The sequence below is a fragment of the Stegostoma tigrinum genome, chromosome 5 (genome assembly GCF_030684315.1).
Source record: "Stegostoma tigrinum isolate sSteTig4 chromosome 5, sSteTig4.hap1, whole genome shotgun sequence".
In the NCBI taxonomy this organism is placed as follows: Eukaryota; Metazoa; Chordata; class Chondrichthyes; order Orectolobiformes; family Stegostomatidae; genus Stegostoma; species Stegostoma tigrinum.
In genome coordinates this window covers 46,366,574-46,393,685 of record NC_081358.1, presented here as the reverse complement: position 1 = coordinate 46,393,685, position 27,112 = coordinate 46,366,574, and the positions used below count along the sequence as shown (strand labels likewise).

At 42.2% G+C, this 27,112-nt stretch overlaps 1 protein-coding gene across 1 annotated transcript in view; it reads left to right on the top strand.

Annotated features, from left to right (window-relative positions):
* The window catches only part of LOC125451411 (collagen alpha-1(XXI) chain-like), a 161,392-nt gene that overhangs the window by 119,568 nt on the left and 14,712 nt on the right, over nucleotides 1-27,112 (top strand). The window contains exons 18-23 of the mRNA XM_059646342.1: nucleotides 8,212-8,256; nucleotides 10,162-10,215; nucleotides 17,480-17,533; nucleotides 23,602-23,655; nucleotides 26,339-26,410; nucleotides 26,771-26,806. Coding sequence (XP_059502325.1) covers nucleotides 8,212-8,256; nucleotides 10,162-10,215; nucleotides 17,480-17,533; nucleotides 23,602-23,655; nucleotides 26,339-26,410; nucleotides 26,771-26,806 — 315 coding nt within the window. The remainder of the gene's footprint in view (nucleotides 1-8,211; nucleotides 8,257-10,161; nucleotides 10,216-17,479; nucleotides 17,534-23,601; nucleotides 23,656-26,338; nucleotides 26,411-26,770; nucleotides 26,807-27,112) is intronic.

Genomic DNA, 27,112 nt, shown 5'->3' with positions numbered 1-27,112 from the left:
TTGAATTAACCTTCCAAAGGACATCATGAAAGAAACAAAACTGTGTATGATGGTTGGAGTCATTTGTTGTGTAGGTTACAGCCCCATTACATGAATGGGGGTAGTTTTATTAAGAAGTTTAAAGTTTAGGGTTCAGACATGTCAGAGCTGTATGCTTGGGGCAATATTCTAGAAATCTTTATTTCAAATTATTCTCAGCATTTTTCAAATCGTTGATTATTTTGCCTTTGTTCACAATACGTTTAAAATATTTTAGCCTCTTAAACATATTTACAACAATTATTAAAGATATTTTTTGGAAGACCGCAATTTTCATTTCCATAAGTCATGATCATATGTAATTGAGAGAAACTTAGTTTAATTTGAGAAGAATTTTAAGATGAGTTTGTACTGTACCGTCACATCCATAATTGTTTCCGGAACAAGGAACGGTAATGAAGAAGCACCATGGGAAGCCAGCTTTAAAATTTTAGACACCATTTTCACAAGCTGGTTTAGGCATAGAATACATAATAATTAGATGAATTTATAGTTGTAACAGTAGGTAGTCTGGGTAGATTTTGATCATACATGAGAGAGGAGAATGTGTCAATGAATATTTGATGCCTGACCTGTTCTAACCTCCAGACCTTATGAGCATTGTACTTTTTCACATCCTGTTTATAACATGCAGAAAGCAACTATTAGCCTTTGTAACATTGTAGGCTTGCTGCCAGCATAGGAATGGCCTACTGGACTCTGGAAAAATCGCAGGCAGGGCAATTGCTTTGCTTTTCAGGAGTATTTCTGGATCTGCAATGAAAAGCAAGTTTTTTTTTGAATGAAGAGATATCTTGGCCTTCCCAGCATGACCCAACTCTCTTTGGTCTCCCCTGTCATGTCAAGTTGTAGCCATATATTGATGTGAAAATACTATGACTTGTGTACTAAAAAAAAGACTTGATGGAATAAATGTGATAATGGGAACTGCAGATGCTGGAGAATCCAAGATAATAAAATGTGAGGCTGGATGAACACAGCAGGCCCAGCAGCATCTTAGGAGCACAAAAGCTGACGTTTCGGGCCTAGACCCTTCCAGGCCCGAAACGTCAGCTTTTGTGCTCCTGAGATGCTGCTGGGCCTGCTGTGTTCATCCAGCCTCACATTTTATTAACTTGATGGAATAAATGCTGCTTCTGTGCCAATTCAAGTCCATGTGCTGGAATTTACGGTTCTGACTGGGCTGGGAAGGGTACAGAATTGGAAATGCACGGTCAGTTTGCTCATATTTCTTATAACTGAGTCCACCAGAAAACTAATGGCCAGGTGGCAAGTATTGGGAAGGGGTGGGGGGGAAAATGTGCCAAACCTTAGGTAAGGCACTAAGCAGGAGAGGGCTTAGACTATGAGTTGCAGGGCTTCCAATTTAAGCTTTTATCCCCGCCCCTTGCCCTGACCTTTCTTTAGGTCAGCTTTAAAAAGTGATAGAATAAAGAACGCTAGCACCCACATTCTGTCAGCTTCATTAGCAGACTCTGCTGCTACATAGTCACAGTCCCGTTTGCAAGCCTTTTCATCCACCTGGGTACCATCTCTTCAAACTTGGCTTATACTCTGAGATTTTTATTTCCATGTAATGATTGAAAAATGACTATTTACTTGGCCTTTAACAAACTAGTTTGTCAATTTTTTTTCAAAAGCCACAGACAGACTTCTAATGTAGGTATGTGCTCACCTTCTGTGATATTGGGGACTGGCAGGATAGCATTGGATTGCTGACTCAATGTTGTCGCAATGCATTTTAGCAGAGTAGGGAGGTAATCAGTCCAGATGTTTTGTGAGAGCAAGGCCCAGCCCTATATCTTTCATTATACATTCATAGGATGAGGGTGTCATTGACTAGGCCAGCATTTATTGACTACCCCTAATTGCCCAGAGGGCAAGTCCTATGCATATTCCATCCTCACCAGTGGATGTAGTTTGAATCTCATGAATGGTCACGATGCTATGATCAGTGCATAATGGTAGTCCTGCCATTGCTGGACTACTAACAACCGCCAGGTAGAGAAATTCAGGAATCCAGGCTGAGCTTGCATATTAGCACCTCAGTGTAATTTTTGCCACTACACAGAATTGATGATCCATTAATTGCTGAGACAGTCTTTTATAGATGGTACCATGGAGCACCACCTGTTGTGGCACATGTCTTTTAGGATGAGAAATATTCCTGTTAGTACTAGCTCCTGCATAGCTCCTTTCATGTTTTGTCAAGCTGCCCTTTGGGGACATGCAATGTTGATGGTCTGTTTGTCTTGTAACTGTGACATGGTGTGTGAAATTGACAATATGAAAGGTTTGATCAACTTTGAATGGTTGCTTTTCAGTTGATTGGTTGATCACTTCATTGATACTTCGGTGTACACGTGGATGAATTTCCATGCTGTCAGCATTGTGGTGTTGTGCCATTTTGTTGGTTCCCTGGGTTTAGTTCAGCTTTTGAAAGCAGATTTTGTGTACATGTGTGCCCAATGATCTTTGGTACCACATGCTTGACAAGATATTAGAAAATTCTGAACAATTTCTGGATGGATGTGACAAACGGTATCTATTACAGATCTTGCTAGTTTGATGCTGACCATAGCAATAGTGCTGTCTGCACCCAAAGCAAGTTGTTGATTTTGGTCTGCAACTCTGACTTCATTCTGGTGTCGATCTTCCTACAAGGGGTCAATGGTATGGCCCTTTTTCTTGCCTGGGAGATGTTCCCAGCATGCTTTGTTTAGAGTAGAGAAGATTACTCACTTGATTAAATCCCATCATTCCTTTTGCTGTGGCATGCAGTAACAAATCCATCAATTGTAGTGAGTGGGAGCTCGTTAACCCAGAAGTTGATTTGTGCCTTGTGCTGGCCCTCAAGTACTCTTTAGATCTTCATTTGGATCTGTTTTATCATCCTTAAGCAATGGATGTGTTTGTTTATTTAAGTCCTTCCTTACCAATAGTAAGTGCTAATTTAAGAGGCCTCCTCTTGGGGTCATTTACAGTTTGAACTAAGAGCTAAAGGCACATATGGGGGGAAGCATTGGCCTAGTGGTATTATCGTTGGGCTGTTAATCCAAAGACTCAGAACATGTTCTGGACACCTGGGTTCAAATCCTGCCATGACAGATGGTGGAATTTGAATTCAGTAAGTATCTTGAATTAAGAATCTAATGATGGCTGTGAATCCATTGTCAATTGTCAGGAAAAACCCATCTAGTTTACTAATATCCTTCAGGGAAGGAAACTGCCATTCTTAACTGATCTGGACTACATGTGACTTCAGATCAACAACACTATGGTTGACCCTTAGCTACCATCTGGGCAATTAGGAATGGGCACTAAATGCTGCTTAGCCAGTGACACCTTCATCCCGTTAATGAATAAAGAAAATGTTTGTTGAAATTGCTGTAGTTTGGTGAAGGTGTCATTCACTGCCCAACCCATAGTCAAACACTTGCTTTCCATTTTTTTTGTTGAAATGGAGGAACATGGAAAATAGGAGTAGAAGTAGGCCATTCGGTCCTGCTCCACCATTCAATATGACCTCACCTGCTTATCCAACTCAGCATCCTGTTCCCAGTAGGTAAACTGCTCTTAGACACGCAATTTTTTTTAAGAGCTAAGATACCATGTTACTGAACAGCCATGCTTATGGAGTTAAACTGACAATATCCTTTGACTACTTATGCTAGTTTTGAGCCTGTAAGAAGCTTTTTAGATGCTGATTTTACATCTAAACCTGTGGGAAGCCTTTTGACTGCTGTATATGTTGGGATCTGGACTAAAACTTTTGTTTTATTTTTGTAAGAGATAGTGGACTTTTAGCTCAATTGGACTTGAACTTTAAGTAGATTAAAGGTCACCTAGCTATGTAAGTTGGAAATCTGTACTCACATCAAGTTATTGAGGTTGGTCATTTCATTATAATCTGTCCATCCTTCATTAAGGATTCTTTTATAAGCATTTATTTATGTGTACTGCAGCGCTGCCACTACAGGTGAGATGATGCCATGGTGTGATGTAGTGAGAAATACTGATGTAATCCCGTAATTCTTATGTTAGTAATAAGCATGAGACATTGTTGTCCTGAAGAATGCAACAAATATTTATTAAGCACTTGGTATCTGCATATGGATAGTACAATCACAGGCATTCAAGTGTCTGTACTCAAGTTAAGCAAATCAGATGTACTGCAGCAAGTTTCCACCACTACATTGTGGTGCAAGAGGATAGACCTTAAGGTGGATACTGAGAATTTTACACCATCTGATCATGTGCCATGATACAATGAAGACATCAGCATATCTGTCAATCTCTTATGGCCTATCTGCTGTGAGGCATAACACAACAGTGATGGGAAGAACTATGACCATGTTAAATAGATGGAAAACGGGAAACATTGTTCTTGCCTTTCCATTGAAACATCTGTGGCATTGAACATTGTGTCTTGAAAGATGGAGATCGATTTCAGGAACCTCGATGATGAGCCAACCCAAGTTCTCAATGCACTCATCAATGACACCTTTCCCAGTGGTGTTCTTTTAATTGGCTATCTCTGGGCTCCCTATCCCATCAAGGACAGTAGCCTTACTCCCAATCCTGCAGGCTTCAACAAAGAGAGCACAGTGATGTCTAGCCCCATCGGGAAGGGTAGACGCTGCTGGGACAGATAGGAAAGTGTAAAGGCACCTGAACATGGAAGCACAGCTCTGCTGCTTGCACAGATAATTATTAAATTCAAGAAGCTTAAAGCTGATTCGAGCAGGGGAAACCCCCTGCAGATCTATTCACTGACAGCCTTCTACCCGAAGTGTTACAGTTAGGACCAGGAGCCTTGAGATTCCCTGGCTTGCTGCCAGGAGGCTGCCTCAAATGAGCTGGAAGTCTCTGGATACAGTGGCATTCCAATGTTGAATACTAGCCTCCAATGCATTAGATCCTAAACTGTACTGTTGTCTGCCCCTATAAATGTGAGCAAATCTGACCACATTGCTCTCTCTTGTTTAGCATCAGGTTGAATTCCGTTGTCCAAAGGGATAAGAAGGATGTGCCCTCACCTTTTGGTGTGCTCTCACCTTCTGCACAGGTACCTGCAGCTGTGAATCCACAAACCAATCCTCCAAAAATTCTAAGCAGCACCCATTTATACATGGTTTCCATTGCACCTACAGTTTGAGATGCATTTACTCTTTGAAATAACACTTGAAAATCCCACCTTGCAATGGGCAGCCCACCAATGAAATGTAAATAAGGGTCCACCTTTCAGATGGAACACATCAGATTCATGCCATTTGTCCACTGCTCACTTAGAATCCATCTGCAATCAAAAATTAACCCTGGAGTGTTTTGCTCAAATGTAAGTATCATTTTGGCAATTATGACTGTTTATCAAAATGATACAATGATGGGACCGCTCTTGTTTGTGACTAGCACAGGATCAGTATTACTGGCATCTGTCTGTAAAACTGGAGTAGTGACACTGGAAATACTCCAAAAGGTTACAATGATAATTCTTCTTGTCCTAGAATACCCACATTAGACTCATGAACTATTATTTGGCATTTAAACAGTTGTTATGACTGAATCTTGTTTTGACTTCAAAGATGGACTGAGTTTAAGCCACAGCTGGGCTTCAACTTTTAAACTTAAAATGGACATCTGCAAGCAATAGGAAATGGGCCTGTGAGAAGGTTCTCAAAATATATTTTTTAAAAATAAGGAATAGATGCCAGTAGATTTAAATTTAGATTGAGATTTATCTTGTCACATGTACTTGAGCGCAGGAATACAGGACTACAACGAAAAGTGTACAAAGTTGCCATTCTCCAGCAAGTACATAAAAGACAGGATTAAAAACAGAAGCCCAGGTAAACTAAGGTGATGATAATATGATTTTCTCAGGTTCAAACTTTACCTGACCAACTTTGAGTCACTATGTGATATGAATGATTGGTGTCTACATACTGCAGATATATGACATAACTTAGCATAATTGTGCAATGGAATTAACTGAATGTTTTCTGGGAAAATGCAATAATTTCTATAATCCCAGGAACATCAGCAATGCTATCAGTGCTCATCATTATTAAATTGCAAATTACACAGTAACTTCAATGGCCTGTTGTGCAATGAAATGCAGAAATATGAAACTTGCTGCCTATCTTGTCATAGCATAGCTGAGAAACATTGTAATGAGAAATATGGAAAGATATTGATAACTACTTACTAACTCACTGGATAAATTGGTGTCTTGCCTATTTTAATGCAATTAATGTTTAATAGTGTGCCAAGTCTTAATGATTACTAAACAGCCATTTTTGCACTGAAAATTACCTTGATGAGGATGGAATGTCACTCTTTTAATTCTTGTTGGAGATTTATTTTACAATTTTGTTTTCTTTGTCTCTTATTTCATTCTCTTGAAGCCATCTCTCTTTTGCTGTCTTTAGTTAGGTTTTTGTATTTGGGATTAACATTAAATTAAATATTCTGACATTTCCTGCTTCATACTCTATTCAATAACGATTCTTCAGTCTAAATGGTTTAGGATACAGGCAGCTGCTTGTATTGTTCACATGGCTCGCTGATCCCTGGTAGAGTGTGGAACACTATTTCAGCTCTCTGGCTTACAGAAAATTTAGATGATAGGTGAGTGCAAGTAGAATGAACAAATACTATCATCTGTTTGTTCCTGGCAGTGAAGACTGATCCAGGATGTTTTAAAAAGGTTGCCTTAGATACAGGCTAAAGAAATAGAGTTGAGAATACTGGATTTACGTTTTCCAGTAGTTTTGCTGGAATGTTGCTCAGCAGTGTCTTCTGTTGGTGATCCATTTGACACTTGCAGGGATTGTTCAGGGATGGGGAGCTTCATGACTGTGAGAAGACAAATACACGCATTACTTTGATGGTTTTTCTGCTGCTTACCTACACATGCTAGCCAACAAACAGCATCCCCCCCACCTCCCCACTGCTTACCCATGCTGGACAGGGATACTGCCCACAATCCACTTCCACCCCCCCCCCCCCCCCCCCCAAGCAATCTCTTCTGGGCATGGCTCCCTCAGATGAAAAAGTAGGTAATCAGATTATAGAACAGATGGCCATTCAGAATTTTACATCCATGCTGCTTTTCTGCAAAAGCATCTCAGGTCGTACCACATGGAGACAGTAAGGGCTGCAAATGCTGGGAGCTAGAGTCAATAAATGTGGAGCTGGAAAAGCACAGCTGGTCAGACAACATCTGAGGTGCAGGAAAATCAACTTTTTGGCCCGGAATGCTGACTTTCCTGCTCCTCGGAAGCTGTCTGACTGGCTGTGCTTTTTCAGCTAGGACCAAGTTGCTATCTTTCTCCAGAACCCTGCAAAATGCTTCCATTTAAATGTTTATCCAATTTATTTTCAAAATTTTTGTTAAGTCTGTATCTAATCGATCAGCATATTCCAGATCCTAAAGTCTTCCTGCATATAAAAAAATCTTCATACTGACCTTAGTTCTCTGTCAAGCATTTTGTATTATTTCCCTCTGGTCCCCCTCCTCCAACTTGGACAGTTTCTTTCTGTCTACTGTATCCAGACCCCTCATGAATTTGAACTCTTGCATCAAATCTCCTCTCAACCTCTTCTCCTCCAAGTAGAACAACAACAGCTTCTCCACCTTATCTAAGTAGTCCCTCAAATTCTGAAAATATTCTTGTTAATCTTTTCCTCACTACTGCTAAAATCCTGCCCATGTGACTGAGGCATAAAGGCGAGTATGCTTTTTTTGTGCTCTTTTGGAACTCTGATGGGGGGGAGAAAAAACCACTTGAGAAAAAAGTAGAGCGCAACTAGGAAATTCCAAAATCTATTACTCTGCGTGTCTTGAATTGTCCCATTTGGATTAATGTCAAACCAGGATTCAGCTCTAAGCTGTTTGAAAAATGGACAAATCTTTCTTGTCGTTTGCATTATGTGCTGCATGTCTTTTGATGTGTTAAAGCAGATGAAAGTTAGTACAAATCTCATCCAACAAGACAAGGAAGATTCTTTTCCTACTTTAAAGGCTGGTTGTAAAAATGTTTCCAGTGACACTGGTAAAACTACGTCATTATGTTGCCATTTTTGAATTTCTCAGCAGCTATACAAACCAGTTCTCTGAAGTGGCAAAGCATCTTTACAACTCATTATTGAATTTGTTCATTGCTGTAGGGCTTTCGAGGTCTTCCTGGACCCCAAGGTCTACCAGGACTCAAGGTAGGTACATTCTCCTGATCCTATCTAATACACGTGTGAATTTCATTGTCCACATGATATTTACACATATAATGAGGAATAAATCTAGCTTCACTTAGACCAGTGCTGTTTGCGTAGTGAATGAGCTTGTATTGAACTGAGCATAATAGGTACTCAATGTCTAATATTGCTGTTCCAGGACTTGTTATATATTGCACATGATACCCTATGCACAGATTGGAATCAGAATGGTTTATCAATGATAACAGCTCCCAAAGTGCTGCAGACCACCCCCCAACTGCCACAGTGTCCTGATGCAGTAGTTAGAGCTAGGCAACCACACAACTGCTTCATTCAAAGGCCGTTAGAAAAGTCCACAACATTAAGCATTACTAGAGCATCTTGGACGGAAGCAGGGAAAATTAAGCAATGCGCTCACTGAGTTCTGAAACTAAATGTAGTCGAGGAAGAAATATGCTCATCAGGGGAAGTATTGTAGACATTTGGTTTGACTTTATAACATTGGCTGAAAGTACGTCTTAAGAGCACCTGGCATGTCATCACTGAAAGAGAACACATTGCACTGGCAAGTCTTAATATGATTTTCACATGCTCAGACATGTCCCTTTTTAACGACAACAACCACAGCAAATGAGGTTTGTTACCACCCAGGATGCAAGCATGTGGGTTCCCAGATTAAATCAACGTTGGCTTAATTACTAGATCACAAGATGCAGGAAGATGTTACGAAGATAGGTATTGTTACTTTCTGGAAACAAACTTTGACATGATGGGCTAAATATTTTAGTGAGTATTCCTCAAATATTAGCACAATAGTAGTCTGAAATGTTCCATTGTGAATTAGACACTTGTTCAGGGTTGGGGAGGGGTGCACCTTCAATGACTGCCAAATATGGTCTGTATTGTTTTTCAGGATATAGGGATACTTTATTACCTCAGATGATGGGAACTGCAGATGCTGGAGAATCCGAGATAACAAAGTGTGGGGCTGGATGAACACAGCAGGCCAAGCAGCACCTCAGGAGCACAAAAGCTGACGTTTTGGGCCTAGACCCTTCATCAGAGAGGGGGATGGGGGTGTCTAGGCCCGAAACGTCAGCTTTTGTGATCCTAATATGCTGCTTGGCCTGCTGTGTTCATCCAGCCTCACGCTTTGTTATACTTTATTACCTGATGGTTTTCTCTATTCATTTTGCCTAACATGGCACACAGTTTTAAGAAACTCTCTGGCCTCATGTCAAAGACAAGACTGCTCCCAGGGGTAGTGATATTTGATGGACCTTAGGAGTTTAGATCATGAGCAAAAGTTAAAACAAACACTGGTTATATTCCTAGGGTGATTTGAATAAAGTGGTTACAAAGAGAATCTTTTTCTATTATTTGTGGAATCCTGGACTCAGACATGGTCTAAAGGTCAGAGTTAAGTCTTTCAAGTGCAAAGTAAAGGTTCTGTTTCTGCAAAATGGTCAGAATTTGGAATGTTAAGTGGCAGTTGATGCTGGATCACGTCTAAATCTGAGGGGTTTTTTAAATCAATGGGAGATATTAGAGGATTTAAGGGGCAACGATGGTTGTACTACATAGGCCATTAATCATCCACAATCACATTGAATGGCAAAAAATGCTTGAGAGGCTGAATGGCCTTTTCCTTTGTCAAAATGTCCAATAAAATATGTGAGTGGAAGGTATCTGCTTGCCTGGCTGGGATTCCATCATTGACATCTCAATCCGTAGTGATTTCATGAAACCCATTCAGCTCATCGTCACCAGTTGACCGGTGGCACTGAAGTAAGTGTCTAGCATAAAACTCCAAAAGTATTGACTGCATTGTATCGCATCTTTACAGCTTTGTCATTCAATAGGGAAAACATATAGTTTTGTCAAATTGTAACCACTTCTTTCAAGGGGCAAAAAGGAATGACTGGTCAAAGGGGAGCCGAAGGGCAGCCTGGGATACCGGTGAGTGATCGTCTTTTGCTTTGTTTTTAAAAAAAAACTGACCCTCTTTTCCAGCAACCGCATGCTGGAAGGAGAAAAGAAAGTAAAACTTTATCCCTGCAGAAGTCCTACTATATAACAAAATAAACAATGCATTTATTCCTCCTTAGCCTCTGAAATAGAGAAATGGTAAAATGGTGAGGAGTTACAAATCAGATCTGTTTTGGGAAATAAAGCTTGTGTTCAGACGTCCACAGAGCGTACCCCTCATACAGGCCAGCTGAGCACGTTTTTATAATTTAAGTGGTGATCAGGCCAGGGAAGCAGCCTGTCCTGATGATGAGACCATACACAAAGCTAAGGCATTGCTGGGACCAAGCTGGGAGGCCCCAGCGGTGAGGGTGGAAGGGAGTGAGGGCTGGGGGCTGGGAAATGGGGAAGGGCAGGTTTGAGAGGTCGGGCAGGAGGGGATAAAGTAGGAAGTATCACCTTGAAATGCAGAGAGAAATGGTAGAGTTCCTCCGATAGGCTCAGGGAGCACTATAAAGTGTTCTCCGTGACCCCAAGCACATACTCAACACCAACCCGCATGGCATGGCCATTCCCCCCCCCAGCCACCCACCACAAATAAATTTGTGACAGGAGTAGATAAAGCTCTTTAAATGCCTAATTTTTTCGGCCCAACGCTTGCCCAACCCCCTCCCTGCCTTCTGTAAAACTTCCAGCAGGGCAGGAAGCTTCCCACCCCCAACCATTCCTTTTTTATTTCTTCACAGGATGAGGATGTTGCTCATTAGGTCAGCATTTATTGACCATCCCAGTTTAAAAATTAACCATATTGCTGTGGATCTGGAGACCAGGTAAAGATGGCAGTTTCCTTCCCTAAAGGACTTTGGTGAACAAGATGAGGTTCCTTGATAATTTAAAGTTTTCGCAAAGATCTGTAGCTCGGGTTGAGCGTGAGGATGTTGACTTGCTTGCTGAGCTGGCTTGATTTTGTTCAGATGTTTTGTCACTATGCTAGGTAACATCAGTGAGGCTTCCAATGAAGCAACGTTGTTCTACTCCACTTGGAATTTATACTGTCTGGTCTGTTGTGATGAGTACTGGCATTTTCAGTTTTGATCTGTATGGGTTTGTATATGAGGTCCAATTCTGTTTGGTGATTGCATTACGGGTGGAAAACCATGCCTCTGGGAATTCTCGTGTTTGTCTATGTTTGGCTGGGGCTACTGTGATTACTTTGTCCCAGTTAAACTGATGGCCTTCGTTGTCTGAGTGTACTGATATTAAGGAGAGCCAGTCATGCCATTTTGCTGCAAGTTGATGTTCATGTATCTGAATATCAACTAGCAGCAAAATGGCATGACTGCACGAGAATTCCTAGAGACATAGTTTTCTACCTGTAATGCAATCGCCAAGCACAGAGATAACAAGGTGCAGAGCTGGATGAACACAGCAGGCCAGACAGAATCAGAGAACAGGAAAGCTAATGTCTCGGGTCTGACCCTTCTTCAGAAATGGGGGAGGGGAAGGGGATTCTGAAATAAGTAGCGAGGGGGGAGGCAACGATGGATGGTGGATAAAGGATAGATAGGTGGTGAGAAGACGGGCAGGTCAAGGAAGTGGGGATGGAGCCAGTAAAGATGAGTGTAGGTAGGGAGTTAGGATGGGGTTTGGTCAGTTGGGAGGGAGGAGCGGGTAGATGGGAGGGAAGACGGACAGGTCAAAGAGGTGGGGATGAATCTAGTAGGTAGGAAGTAGGGGTGGAGGTTGGTCAGTGACGTGGGAAGAGCAGACAGGTGGGGGGAAAAAAATGGACAGGTCAAGGAGGCAGGGACGAGCTGGGCTGATCTTGGGTTGAGGTCAGGTGTGGGGAGACTTTGAAGCTTGTGAAGTCCACATTGAGACCATAGGGCTGCAGGGTTCCCAAGCATAATCTGAGGTGCTGTTCCTCCAGCCTTCGGGTGGCATCGTTGTGGCAGTGGAGGAGGCCCAGGATGGACATGTTGCCCAAGGAGTGGGAGGGGGAGTTGAAGTGGTTTGCAACTGGAGGTATAGTCATTTTTTACATTATCTCAGACTCCAGCATCAGTAGTTTTCTCTATCTCTCACCAAACATAGAGAATTGGACCCCATATACAAACCCATACAGATCAAAACTGGAAGTGACAGTACTCACCATAATGGACTAGATTTTGATTCAATTCAAATTCTACTATCTGCCATGACAGGTGTTGAACTTGGCCCTGAGAACATTACCTGTGTCACTGGATTAATGATCCGGTGATACCACTAGGCTATCACCTCCCACAATAACATTGAGGCCAATGATTCATACAGCTCACCAGTTTAATTTAGCCTTTATATCCAGGGGTGTGGTTCAGAGTAGTGGAAACCTGCTGGAAAGAACCACACATTTTTCACCTTTTTGATTCTGTGTTGTACAACCAATTAAGAGATATGATTTTGTGCCCTCTCAGGGAACCTGGATACATAACAGTTGAGGGTTGTAGTGGTTTCCTCTAGAGAAGAGGAATTCCAGATCCAGAATAAGCAACTGAAAGCTACATAGGTTCTGCACTCAATGTTTGTGGTGGTCTGTTTACCAGATATTTCTCAACACTTCTGGCATCCTTGTGGACTCACTCTCGCCCTCTTCGTCACTTTCAATGAAGCAAGTGGAATCAACATTCCTCTTTCCTGTGCTGAATTTCTTTGAGGAAGAGGAATTAAGACACCAGACAGAGAGAAATACTGAGATAAATTTAAATTTAAGGTTGCAAGGCAATGTTTCAACTAATAACATTAGGTCAAGAAGGAGGCCCGTTAGAGTTTAACACCACCTTACAATTAATGCCACCTCTTTGAATGTGTTCATTTAGTGAGGCAAGCCACAACTGATCAGGAACAGACATGGATAAATTAATATTTAAACTTAATTTAAATCTAACTAGGGTGAGGTGGATGGGACTTCAGCACTTCTGCAGGAAATTTCCATCAGATTTCTTAGGTCTTTGTGCTAAAACTCCCAACCCTATACTTCTCTTAACAAACCCTGGATCGGCCACAAAGGAGTAAAATTAGTCAAGGGGTACTCTGCAGGGCTCCAGAAAATTAAACCTTCACATTTGCAAAATTTTTACTTGTCATTGAATTTTGTTTCTTGATTTCATTTGATTTATTACTGTCACGTGTACCAAGATACAGTGAGAGGCATTGTCTTACATATTTTACAGGCAGATTTTACTTACAGGTGCATCAGGGTAACAGGCAGAGTGCAGTTTTCTGTGTCGTAGCTGCCATGAAGGTACAGAGAGAGATCAATATTAACATTAAAAAGATCCTTTCAGAAGTCTGATAATGGTGGGGTAGAAGCTGTTCTTGTATGTGTTTACAAAACATTTATACCTTCTGCTTGATGGAAGAGAGTATAACTGGGGTGGGAGAGATCTTTGATTATGTTGGTTGTTTTCCTGAAGAATTGCGAAGTATATTTTTTCGGATTAGGTATAGACCTTAGAAGAAAACCTGAATCTCAGGGAATATAAATGGAGCTTTGTTTTTATCGCAGCATGTGTTCAGTAAAATGTGCCCAACCCCATACTTTCCCCACTAGCTGTGAGCTGGCTGATGTCATCAGAAGTAATGTTACATTCTTTGTTGATGACATAGTTGCTGCAGTAACTAACATCCAATAGGCAGTGATTGAGTCATTCAGGGTGGAATTGGTCATTACGAGGACAAATGGTATGTAATCCTCAGACATGAGGAAAGCAACTTCTAAACTCTATTGGCAGTATTGATTGTAGTGATGATACTACTTCAAATTTTTGGACGTGCAGCTTCTCAGCTTAATAACCATTCAAATTACATACCAGAGCAAAGTTGGATGTAGCAAAATGGCTTGGCCTAATTGTGAAAGTGTTAAATTGCATATTTTTCAGGGTCCAGTGAATATTTACCTCCCTTACATGGGACTAGTTACAATCCAAAATTATGCAAACTAATGAGCGGAACCTATTTTTGAATTAGATTAGATTCCCTACAGAGTGGAAACAGGCCCATCAGCCCAACAAGTCCACACTGCTCCTTGGACCATCCCACCCAGACCCATCCCCCTATAACCCGAACACTATGGGCAATTTATCATGGCCGATCCACCTAGCCTACACATCTTTGGACTGTGGGAGGAGACCAGAGCACCCAGAGAAAACTCATGCAGACACGGGGAGAATGTGCAAACTCTGCACAGACAGTTGCCCGAGGCTGGAATCAAACTTGGTTCCCTGGTGCTGTGAGGCTGCAGTGCTAACCAGTGAGCTGCCCCTGGTGGCAAGCTCCCTGCATGTAAGGGAAAGGCGACTGAACCAACTTCTAAAGTTTTTGTTTCAGTTACCTAGTATTCACATCGCAACTCCAATCCCTATCGCTTGTAACAGGCGGGTCATTGGTAAAAACGCACTGATATAACCAAAACAGAGTGCTCAACTCTTTCCAGAAATAAAACCCTGGCAAAGGCCAGAACATATTCACCTAGGAAAGACCTTCAAATGCTTAGATAGCAGTGCCTATTTCCTGCTCAGGGCAAGAAACAAAACTCAGTGGCAGAGTGTCAGTTAACTCATTCTCAAGTGCTCAATGGCCAGGATTCCTGCACTGATGGGTGCGAATGAGATGTTATGCACTAATTTGTCACTTGCACTTCCTTATCCATAATGACCAGCAGCTCAGACCCCGGGGGTGAAGGGAGGTGGAGTTGGCCACTCCCAGTTCAGTGTCCTCGTTAACATCCAGATTCAGCCCAAGAAGTACTGCTCTCAAGCTGTCATGGATGGCAGAGCAGCTAACAAAAAAGGCTTACACGAGGTAGAGAGATCTCTGGATGGACTGTTAGTGATGGATGGCAGAGAGCTGCTTGACTAATCTTGCAGAATTCGCCAAAGGGAAAAAACAAAACTTAGTTAACATTTACCTACTGGCTTCTCACTAGTGTAATTGCATTTTAATTAGATGGGAAGAGCTGACTGAGGCTGCTTGAACTTCTCAATGTCAGACCACTTAATATGTTATAGATGGCACCTTCATAATTGACTCCTTTAATGGTAAATGCTACTCACCATTTGTGCAATGTGTGGGCAGTTGGCCACAATAAGCATGGATGGCGAATGTGCTGGGCTTGTAGCTCACCTGATTTAAGCAGTGAAACATGATGGGGACCTAAACAGACATCTAAAGAACCAGCCAGTCAATACACCAAAGTCTTTGACATTTTTCATTATGTCCTTTGTGGCCAAATAAACTACAGTCATTCAGTCATATCTCGCTTAAGGGTTTCACAAAATAGTCTTTTCCTTCGTGTAAAAAAAACTAGTGTTTTCCACAGAAGGATAAATATTTGAACAGCTTGTTTTTCATCATCTGGGCCTCCAGTCAACAAGAGAGTCGTCCAAGTTACATGAAATGAATGTTAAAGACTTTAGTGTCTTCAGAGAAAGGATTGAAATTGAGGAGGTGGGTGTTGTCAGGGGAAGTAGTACTGGCCAACAAATTTATTTGAACATTCATTGGCATCAGTTCTTATGCTGTGAGCTTTAGAGCCCTCTGTTTTACCACTTCTGCATCACGGAAGATTTATAGGAATCACAGAACGTGAATCAAATTCCTACGAGAGTTATTTGATTTCTGTTTGTTCACATGTAGGAGAGGATTTGAACTACCTGTGATATAACTCACCCAAATACAGAAAATGCTGAAGAAACTCAGCAGATCTGGCAGCATCTGTCGGGAGAGAAACAGTTGATGTTTTGAGTCCGATATGACTCTCCATCAGAACTGATAGGGGCTGGAGAAAGGTACAGTTCATGCTCTTGACAGAGGGAGAATAGAGTGAGTGGACCAGATAATGACTGAGGGAGCCCATAGCAAAAGATAAAGGAAATGCAAATGATGATAAAAGAGCAAGAGAGATGTAAATGAATGAAAATGTTCAAAAAGTAGGAATTGGTTCCAGTCTGCAGAGAACAAAGCCAAAAAGACAAGGGGTGGGGGCAGGCAATTGTATTGAAAATGGAGGATAGAGCTCATGCTGTGAAGTTGTTAAACTCAATGTTGAGTCCTGAAGGACATAACGTACGTGGAAAGTAAGGAGCTGTTTATATTGCGCTTCACTGTAACATTGAAGCAGGCCCAGGGCTGAAATGTTAAAGTGGGAGCAAGATGGTTTGTTGGAACGGCAACCTTCCAGTTGCCAAAAGGTACCAAGAGATTTCTCCAGCATTTTTTGTTTTTGTTTCAAATTTCCATCATCCACTTTTGTTCTGGTATTAGGGCTGACCTTGTAAGGAATCCACCGAATTTAAACAAAAAAAAATCTCGAATTTTCAAGGGTAGGAATCCATCCTGTTGGTTTGGGCAGAAATCTAACAGTGCCCTGTTAAACTGCCTCAGACAGAAGATTTGTATAATCCATGGAAAGCCACCACCTTTGAATGAATCAGACAGTTGCAACTGTGGTTTAGAGTTCACATTTGATGCCCATTCTCACCAATCATTTGGAAATTGGCATGGCTGCTTACTTGAGGAAGATCATTGTTTACAGCACGTCACCGACCCCACCAACCACTTCCTCACTGTCTTCCCATGCTCCCAGTCATAGAGCCATACAGCATGGAAGCAGACCCTTAGGTCCAACTCATCCATGTCAACCAGATGCCCCAAACCAATCTAGTCCCATTTGCCAGCATTTGGCCCATACCCGTTTAAACTCTTCCTATTCATATACCCATCTGGATACCTTTTAAATATTGTAATTGTACCAGCCTCTACCACTTCGTCTGGCAGCCCATCCCATGCTTGCACCATCCTCTGTGTGAAAAAGTTGCCCTTTAGGTCCCTTTTAAATCTTTTCCCTCTCACCTTAAACCTATGTCTCTAGTTTTGGACTCCCCTGCCCTGGAAAAAGACCTTGGCTATTCACCCTGCCCATGCCCATCATGATTTTATTAACTTCTATAAGGTTGCCCCATAGCCTCTGACGCTCCAGGAAAAATAGCCCCAGCTTGTTCAGCCTCTCCCTGTGGCTTAAGTCCTCCAACCCCAGCAACATCCTTGTAAAATCTTTGCATCCTTTCAAGTTGAACAACAGTCCTGCATTGTTCCATCACGCCTGGGGAAACCAAAAAGGGCAAAAAAACCCAGGCAAGTGATCGTGGCGGGTATGAATTTGCAACTGAATACTGAAAGTCTTTGGACGACTAATCATATTCCTTTTAATTCTCTACAGGGTAAGCAAGGACATCAGGGATCACCTGGGCATGATGGACCACCAGGGCCAACGGTACATATTTTTTTAACCATTCTGTGTGATGGACGATTTCCTATTGCAACGGAGATGTAACTTGAGATTTGAGCACACGGATGGCCCAAAGATCACGAAGCAGAGATTTTGTTTCTTCCGCTGGCTTCAAGTCATTACAAATAGATAGGGAAATTAAAGCTAAACAAGGATGAAGCAATGTCTTGTAGTTCACACCTGTTTGAGGAAATCCATTGTCAGCCTGAAACTTCTCCCTCTGAGTCCTTCTCCCTAAGAGACCTTTCGCTCCAGAGACAGTCTGTTCAGATGCTGCAGCTAGCATGCATGGCTCCCTTGCTCAATGGCACCACCTACTGTTGCAGTTTACGTTACAAAATGAATGCAATTGTTAGCAGCAGCGAGCAGAATAATTTGAGGGCATGGGCAATCAACAAAATATAGAACTTTCCGTATTTTTAGATCTAATTATTCTGAAACTCTGGTGGAAAACATAGACTGAGGAGTGACTTTATAGCGGTCTGTGGCATAATGAAACATTTTCTCTGAATGGATAGAGAGAGAGAATGTGCCCACTTTTGGGGTGCAACCTAGCTGGATGCCATTAGCGCATGATAATTAACATGGGTAGAATCTTAAAGGAGCTTGAACAATGTGGACAATGGTCTGATTTGTGGCAAAATTACGTGAAGTGTCCGGCAAGGCCTACCTTGACATTGAGAGGGGTAAGCAACTTGCTCTATATTTTATGCATCCGTCATGTTGCATAGATTCTCACTAGGCTGCAGTGAGCTGCAATCAAGGGGGATTATAGCTCGTTAAATGACTTAGTAACAGCACAACCCAACTCATTAGTATTCAGTTTGATACTGACTAAATGCACTGAAAAGTTAGATATTGAGAATTCTCGACATGGAAGCCAGAGCAGGTACTCGGTGATGTTGGCTCACTGGCTATAGGGAGCCTCCATGCTGCTGCTCAACAACAAACAACGTCTGACAGCACGATCCACGGGCTCAAGTTGCCTTGCCCACACACATTAACATCTGCCATTTGCCAATCCCTCAGGATCTTCATGACAGCCCTCTGAACCACTAGCAGGGTGCTTTGAATGAACAGTCGTGTATTGCAGGAAGCACTAGCGACTAATTTTTCAGAGGCTGCAGTAGGTACAGACACCCAGGTCCCAGTTTGGACTAAGCTGCCACTCAGGGATGCACCTTAACCTTGCACTGACCTGTATGCTTCCAGCTTTGCCTTGCCATGTCTGTAATGACGTTGACACTTCAATCAGAACCAAAGACCATCAGTTCTGTCCTACAGGCTGGCTGTTTTGCATAGTTACACAGACGGATTGCTTGATATGTTTGTCAGTGGACAAGTGGACGATGTACTTCTGTACAGCAGGCTGAGGTATTAATTTAACGCTTAGTGTGTGCTAGCTGCCCGCGCAGCAAACACGCTGCACATTTATTCAATCAATAGCCATGTTGCAATATCAATGGGGGCTGGTCCTCTGTGCAGTGAAGGAGCTGGGGTGTGGGAGGCAGGGCCGGTCTGCAGGCTCCCAGGAGTGTCAGTCATAGGCACAGTCCAAGGATTTAGCCACAGTCAGCAATTCACTTGGGCCAGTCACGGTCAGGGGATCTATCTGACGAAAGGCTGGGGAATGAGAAGTTGTCAGTCCTGTTGAGCCATCAAAAGCAGTCAGGGGAATTGTATTTCATTAGACAGGAAGCTGTAAAGATAGTGGTCAGGGGGCCACTCAGTCTTGTCTAGGAGCTGCTTGTTCAACTTAGTCTTAGGTCTGGGATGAATAGAATTCCTTGGGAAAATTGCATGAGGAAACTGCAAGAGTGACCTGTAAGAGCAGAAGGGAAATCACTGAATAACTGGGGAATGGGAGTAGTTTTCTGAAGAGAAAGATGCTGACTCTGGGGAGGGGATGGTGTTACTAGAGGGACTACAAATAGGACCTGATTGATAGCCAATTCCAGTAGATGAGAACTGGGTGCAGCAGACCATCGCGGACTGTAAAATAGTCGCGATGCTAACATTTCATTTGCATCGTAGGGGGTGAACAGCAGACTCTATTCATTTTGTTTGTGTTCCCTTTTGCTGCCTGTAAATAAAGGTTCATGTTAGGGATTGTCAAGTTGCTTGCCTGAATGTCATGATCCCCTACCATTCAGTGACAAACTGCGGGACTACAGTGGGCATTGGGTACAGGATAGTGGTGACTCAGAGGGTGTTCACATGCACTGTAGCTAAGAACAAGTAAACGCTATAGCCTTGTGGTTAAACAGAAACTAGGGTGAGAGAATGGCATTGTACTTTCAAGCGAGTCTTATTCATGTGCTATGTGCCATCAGCAGCATGGTTTTGTGCCTGCAGTGCCATTAGGTTGCCAGTGAAGGGCAATACCAGTGTGCCATCACTTGTCTCTGTGCACAGCAGCTTTTTTGATGATGGCACAGATGCCAGGAATGGGCTGTCTTCTGGTAGCTATCTGCTCAGTGGCAAGTTGTTCGAGGAATGGTGCTTAGTAAGATGGGGATAGAATTGGTCAATAAGGATGCTGTAGAGGTTATTAAGATGTGTTTGGTAAGATAACGGGAGACATCTCATTGCAGTGAAAAATTCTCCAAAAATCTTGACACCACTGGTGCTTAGCTAAAATAAAAGTAAATTCAGCCCCAAGAAATCCAGTAGGGATTGCAGAAGAAACACTTCACCCAACAGTTTTTCTCTTCACCCAAACACTTGGAGGAGGTAGGAGAAGGGAGGGGAAGCAAAAGAGGTAGATGAGCGAGAATCAAATACAAGGTTACAATGGTAAATTTAAATGATGAAAGAAGAGGAGGCCTAAATGGAAACATTCACATGGATTGGGTAGCATATGAATGATGTTGGGATAGTGTAGGGGGAGGGGCTTAGATTAGTTCACAGGTCGGCGCAACATCGAGGGCCGAAGGACCTGTTTTGCGCTGTATTGTTCTATGTTCTGTTTGCCAGTTGCTGTGCCCTCTCTCCTTTTATAACACTATTCCATCCAGTCATGAAGGGGAGTGAAAACTGAGAAAACATGCACTGTGGGACCTTGACCCTACTCATTCAGGCTGCTTCTGTTGTTCCAACTTTTTTCTAAAATAAAACCCTAAGGCCCCTCAAGCTGTTTAGTTTATTGTATTGCAGCAGACCACTTGTCAACTCATTCTCAACCTCTGTTCATTAAAAAAGGATAAAATGCATCTCTTAAAGCCACAGTATTGTCACACTGTTGATGACCACCTCCTTCATTTTACTGATGACCGACTGTGGATCGGAGGGACAGTAATTGACTGGGTTGACGTTGCCCTGTGAGTCATGTACAGGATGTTTGGGCAATTTTTCACATTGTTGGGCAGATGCCAGTGTTGTCACTGTACTAGAACAGTGGGAAGGGGCATGGCACATTCTAGAGCACAGGTCTTCAAAACTATTGTCAAAATGTTGTCAGGGCCCATAGCCTTTGCGGTATTCAGTTCTTCGAGCTGTTTCTTAATATCACATGGAGTGCATCGAATTGGATGAAGACTGGCATCAGTGATGGGGTCCACTGGAGGAGGCTGAGATGGATCATCCACTGGGCACTTTTAGCTGAAGTTATCTTTTGCTGGACTCCCTCATCCTTGAGAATAGGGACATTTGTGGAGCTTCCTCCTCTACTGAGTTGTTTAATTGTTCACCACCACTCATGACTAAATGTGGCAGGATTGCAAACCTTAGATCTGATTTGATGGTTGCAGAGCCACTTGTCTGTTGTTTGCTGCTTATGCTGTTTGCCACATGTAATACTGTCCAGTAGTTTCCCCAGATTGATACCTGGTGCTGCTTTCGACTTGCCCTCCTGTACTCTTCTTTGAACTGTCGTTAATCCCCAGTTTGATTTTCCAGACCATAATGTTGCAGATTGTGTTGGTATGCTATTTTTCTGCTGCTGATGGCCCACAGTATCTCATGCATGCCCAGTCTTAGACCTCAAACAGTTTTAATAGATCAATCCAATTTAACATGATGACAGTGCTACACAAATCAATAGAGGGTATCCAGAGGATATGTGGTGGTCACTCTTACTGATATTGTCAGAGATAGATATATTGTGGGAAGTGGATTAGTGAGGATGAGTTCAAGTACACTTTTCCCTCTTGTTGGTTCCATCAGCATCTTCCACAGATTAAGTCTATCAGCAATGTCTTTTAGTACGTGGCCAACCTGGTCAGTTGTGATGCTGCCAGGTCACTGTTGGTAATGGACATTGAAGTCCCAGACCCAGAATATATCATGTACCCTGCCACCCTCAATACTTTGTCAAGTAGTGTTCAACGTGGAGGAGTACTGATCATCATCCATTGTGGAGGTGTGGGTACTAATCTGCAGAAGGTTTCCTTTTCCAAGTTTGACCTGATGTTCTAAGATTGTGTCAGAGATGATAGGAACTATAGATGCTGGAGAATCCGAGATAACAAAGTGCAGAGCTGGATGAGCGCAGCAGGCCAAGCGGCATCTTAGGAACACAAAAGCTGATGTTTCGGGCACACACCCTTCATCTTCTGATGGACGGTCTTGGCCTGAAATGTCAGCTTTTGTGCTCCTAAGATGCTGCTTGGCCTGCTATGTTCATCCAGCTCTGCACTTTGTTACCCCGCTATAAGATTGTTATCGGGCTCAGGGTTAATGCTGAGGTCTCCCAAGGCAATTCACTCTCTCCACTGTGTATCACTGTGCCATCATATCTGCTGATTCTGTCCTGTTGGTAGGGTAGGACACACACGGATGGTGATGGTGTTGTCTGGTACATGGTCTGTGAAGTACAGTTCCCTAAGTATGACGTTTTTAGGCTGTGAATTGACTCGTCTAAGAGACCCCTCTCTCAATTTTACCTTTAGCCCTCGGGTATTAGTGAGGTGGACTTTGCAAGGTTGATAAGGCTGAGTTTGCTATTTTCATTTCCAGTCAGTGAATGCCATATGCTCTATTTGGCTTCATTCCCATTTTTAGAGATTTTTAGCAGGTTGACGTAAATGAGTGGCTTATGAAGTCACTTCAAAGGGCAGTTAAGAATCGACAACATTGCTGTTGGTTGAGTCACATGTAGACCAGATCAGGTAAGAATGGCAGATTTCTATTCCTAAAGGACATTAGTGAACCAGATGAATTTTACAACAATCGACTGTGATTTCACAACTTTTAATTCCATACTACTTTTTCATTCAAATGTTACAATCTGATATGGTTGAATTCAAAGCTAAGTCCCCAGAACGTTACCTGGATCTCTGGATTACTAATCTAGCAACAATATCACTGTCATCTTCTCTCCTGAATTATTAATAATATTTTCCAGAAATTAAAACTTCAAGACTAGTTCAGACATTTGGTTCTACTGCCAACTGCAAATTAAAACTACAATAATGAAGAATCTCCATTGTTATCCAGGATGAGCAAAAATTGAAATTAAAGCAGAAATGTGCAAGTTTGACCAAGGAGGGTCATTAAATATGGTCAAGGCAGATATGGACAGACAGATTTTTAATCAGTAAAGGAATAGGCAGAAAAGTGGAGTTGAGGATTGTCAGATCATCCATGATCTCATTGAGTGCCGATATAGCCTCAATGGGCTGAATAGCCTACTGCTGCTGCTGTATTTTTTGATCTTATCTGAATTAAGGAAATTCACTTCAGTTGTAACCCTTTGTCAGAACAGATCTTGTGTTTTTGCCTAAATGGAAGCTCAGAGTTTGTTTCCCATATCTAATTGCTGTCTAAAGGAGACATGTCCCTGTCCACTACTTTAGTTACCTTTTCAAAATATTCGGCCAGGTTTGTCAAACATGATTTGCCCTTTACACATCCACACTTTTTTTGATCATCTGTAGATGCCACTGGACATTGATAAATATGTGGTTGAAGTTCTTTTTGGTCTCTCATAGGACATAAGCATCACTGGCATAGCCAGCATTTGTTAATTATTGACATTGATTAATGGAATTCCATTGATGAACTTTGTTTCTTTTTGCCTCACCTTTTTGTGCCATTGTTTGATGTTTGTTTAGGGGGACGTTGGTGCACCAGGACTACCAGGTCTTCCAGGGCGTCCAGGCTCAGCTGTGAGTAGTATTCAAATTTCATGTGCAAATTAACGCCTTTGGTATATTTTTAATTCTTTAAATCATATGTTTCTTTTAACATTCATGACGATGTAACAAACCTAGGTCTGGATCTATGTTTTTGAAAGAATTAGAGTTAGGGTTTTGTTGAGTGAGGTGCATGGCACCCAGTCCACTGTTGCTCCAAGTGCCTTTTCTCATGTAATCTTTCACTCTTTGCCTCGTTCATTATACGTGCAGCCTCTGCACTGTCCTTCTCTTGGAAACACGCTGCAGGAAAGGTATAACTCACCAGTGCTGGGACCTTCAAGCATTCAGGCCAGCAGCACTATACTTAAAGCCCAGCAGCACACCACTTCAGATGCTGCAAGCCAGGAATTGGTCCTTCCTATGCATTGCTTGAGAACATATCCCAGAAAGGGAAGCTGGCGCTTTGCTTTGTTAACAGGGACCTGGTGGAGGGTGTATGGTGAAGAGTTGGGCAGTGCTTTATCCTGCTGACCAGAAAAAGACGTCACACAATCAGACATGGGCAGCCTACATCAAGATGGCTGCCCAGGTCAGTGCCGTGTGACGGGTTAAAAGGAATGCATTGCAGTGTAGGAAGAGGGCCAATTAACTCCTCCATTTGCCAGAGTAAGTGCCATCATCTGCTCCCTGGTATCTCTCACTTGAGGGATACCATTAACTTTACCACACACATCTCACTAAAGCTCATGGATTTCAACTCTCGCCATTGCGTGTATCATGGTGACTCAATGGTTCCAACCTACTTCATTCATTGCAAATCATGGAAATCTGTGTCCAGTGCACTCAGTGTCTGCCAACTAGGTGCATGGACCTGCACTCCATCACTTTAACCGTTGGTGTTCAGTGTCAGTGGCAAAGCAAGAAGGGGACAGGGGACCTTCACCTCACTCTCGGAATCTCATCCTCCAAGGGCGAAAAAGTGGCTACATCGGGCACCCATAGGGAACAGGAGTCTCACACGTTCAAGGCTGGGAGGTGTGCCATCAGTAGTCCACATGTTCAGTCTCCCTTATAACACATTGAGCTGTTGAGAGAAGCTGCAAAAAGCACTCCTTCTTGTTTGTTCAACACCATCCTAGAGAATGCTCAGGCATTTGAGGGCAGCATATCTGTTAACACTCACTTGGAAATATTAAGGCTAACCAATGATGGATAGATCAAAAGGAGATGCCTCAAGATTCCTCTCAACCTGCTGCCTGCTATGAGGGGCTTCACTGCACAATAGTCAGGCATGATGTGCTGGTTGAAGAACCACCGAACCTTAGCAGGCTGCAATGTTCGTACACTGCCTCCCTGAATACTTGTCCTGCTGGATTTTATGGGAAAAGCAGAAATGTGTGGATACTTGAAAATGTGATCACCCACAGATATGAAACATACAATCAGATGAATAATGCAACAATTTTTCTGCAACAGAAAAGGTGAAGGCCTTTCAGCAACAATAAAGGGCCCACTTACTCTTTGCACTAAGCAGGGATTGCTTGCCATTTAACTGACAATGTTAAGAAATGGGAGGGATTTCAAACATAGCTTAGTCATCCTGGGAATGGATTTGAGTTAGGTTCTCTGGCTTCTCACATTGGACAACACATTGCTGTATGATCTCCATGGACATTACTCCAGGTCAATGTACTGCTTCTTGCTTCACAGCTTCATCCGCAGAAGATTACTGTCAATCCCCCATATTTTCTACATCCAAGAAATTCCACCCTGCTTGTCAGAAGTGTACAGTGCAACATTGGTGCAATACTGAACTGCAAATGCATGAAAATGAGATAGTTGCTCCTCAATGGCCAGATTCTGAAGCCACTGTTTATACTTTAAGGGCTAAAGCAGGAAATTTATCCTTAATGAACAAAATTTCCAATATTTTCTTTCTTGCCTTATTCTCCCAACTTTCTCATCATTGCCTGTGGCAATCCAGGCAGGGGAGAATTCCGCATTATGTCCCAACATGCTTTCAGAATCAAAAACAACTTCCCAGGATGGTTGCTTGTAACAGATTCTGGGATAGTAATGACTTTGAATGTCAAAGGGAAATAGTTAGATTCTCCCTTGTTGAAGATGATATTTGCTTGGCACTTGTATGACATGAATGTTACTTGCCAGTTATTGGTTCATGCCTGTGTTTTGCCCAGGATTTGTTGGAAATTAGCATGTTACACCTGTTATATTAAGCTCTGAATCTCATTTCACTGGAAATGAGAATCATGCAGTTTGGAATACACAAATCCAGTTTTACACCCATCTGCTACATTGAACATCAAATCCTTTGTGGGCAGCCTATATATTAACTGTGCACATTTTGGCATCCCAGTGCGCATATTTTTAATTTGTTCTTGGTGTATGGGTAATGTGTATATCATCCATCTCTAGTTGCTGCAAAATGATAGTGGGCCTTTATGTAGAACCGCTGTAGTATGAATGGAGCACCATCACACAAATCAAATAAATCAGTATGCTGAACCCACTGAATTTGTGCTTGCCAGCGTAAGTATTTGTCAATTTTGAAGTTACAAAGGGTTGAATTTATCGACATGAAACACATCAATTATTCGCTATTTCTGTTCAGTATTTAACTTGTACAACAATGCAATAGCTAACAAATAGCCCCAGTTCAAAAGGAGCTCAAGTTTGTTTTTACCACTTGCAGGGTTTGAGAGGAGAGCCAGGACTTCCAGGACAGACTGGCCTAGTTGGGATTCCTGGAGCAAAGGGAAATAAGGTAGGGATTTAATTCCATGAATGGGCCAAATATGAAATTCACATCCTGTTCCAAATTTCATTCTACGTTCTGAATAATGCATTTGTTTGAACTTGAACAAACCCCAACATTTTACCAAACGAAGGCCATATTGATTTTGGCTTAAAGAATCAGTGCTTACGAAAACTGTTCTTCAACTGAAATAATAATGTTAAAAAATAATTTAATCGAGAGTATGTATTAATGTTGTTAAAATGACAAAAATCATTGTAGCAAAAAAACCCATTTATTTAATGACAGCTTGTAATAAATGAATGTCTTAGCTTTACCACTGAACTTCTCATTCTTAACACTTGCATGTTATATAATAATATTTTACAGGGTGAGCCAGGAAATCCTGGGAGGAAAGGGAGCCAGGTATTAATTACTTCCTTTCTAATTGTTGTTGTTTTAATAATACTAATGACACCTGGCTCTGAGAACTGGGACAGTTCTTGAGCATAATAGAACCACAGTGATACAGCACAGACGGCCTTTCAACCCATTGAGTCCATGCTGATTCCCTGCAAGATCAGTTAGCCCCCATCCTCATAGACCTGAAATTTTTTAATCCCTTGAAGTATCTGTCTATTTCCCACTTGAATGTTACAATTGAATATGGTTTCATGATTTTTTTTTCAGGCACTGTGTCCAGATTGTAGCCCTGGGTTTAAAAAAAAGTTA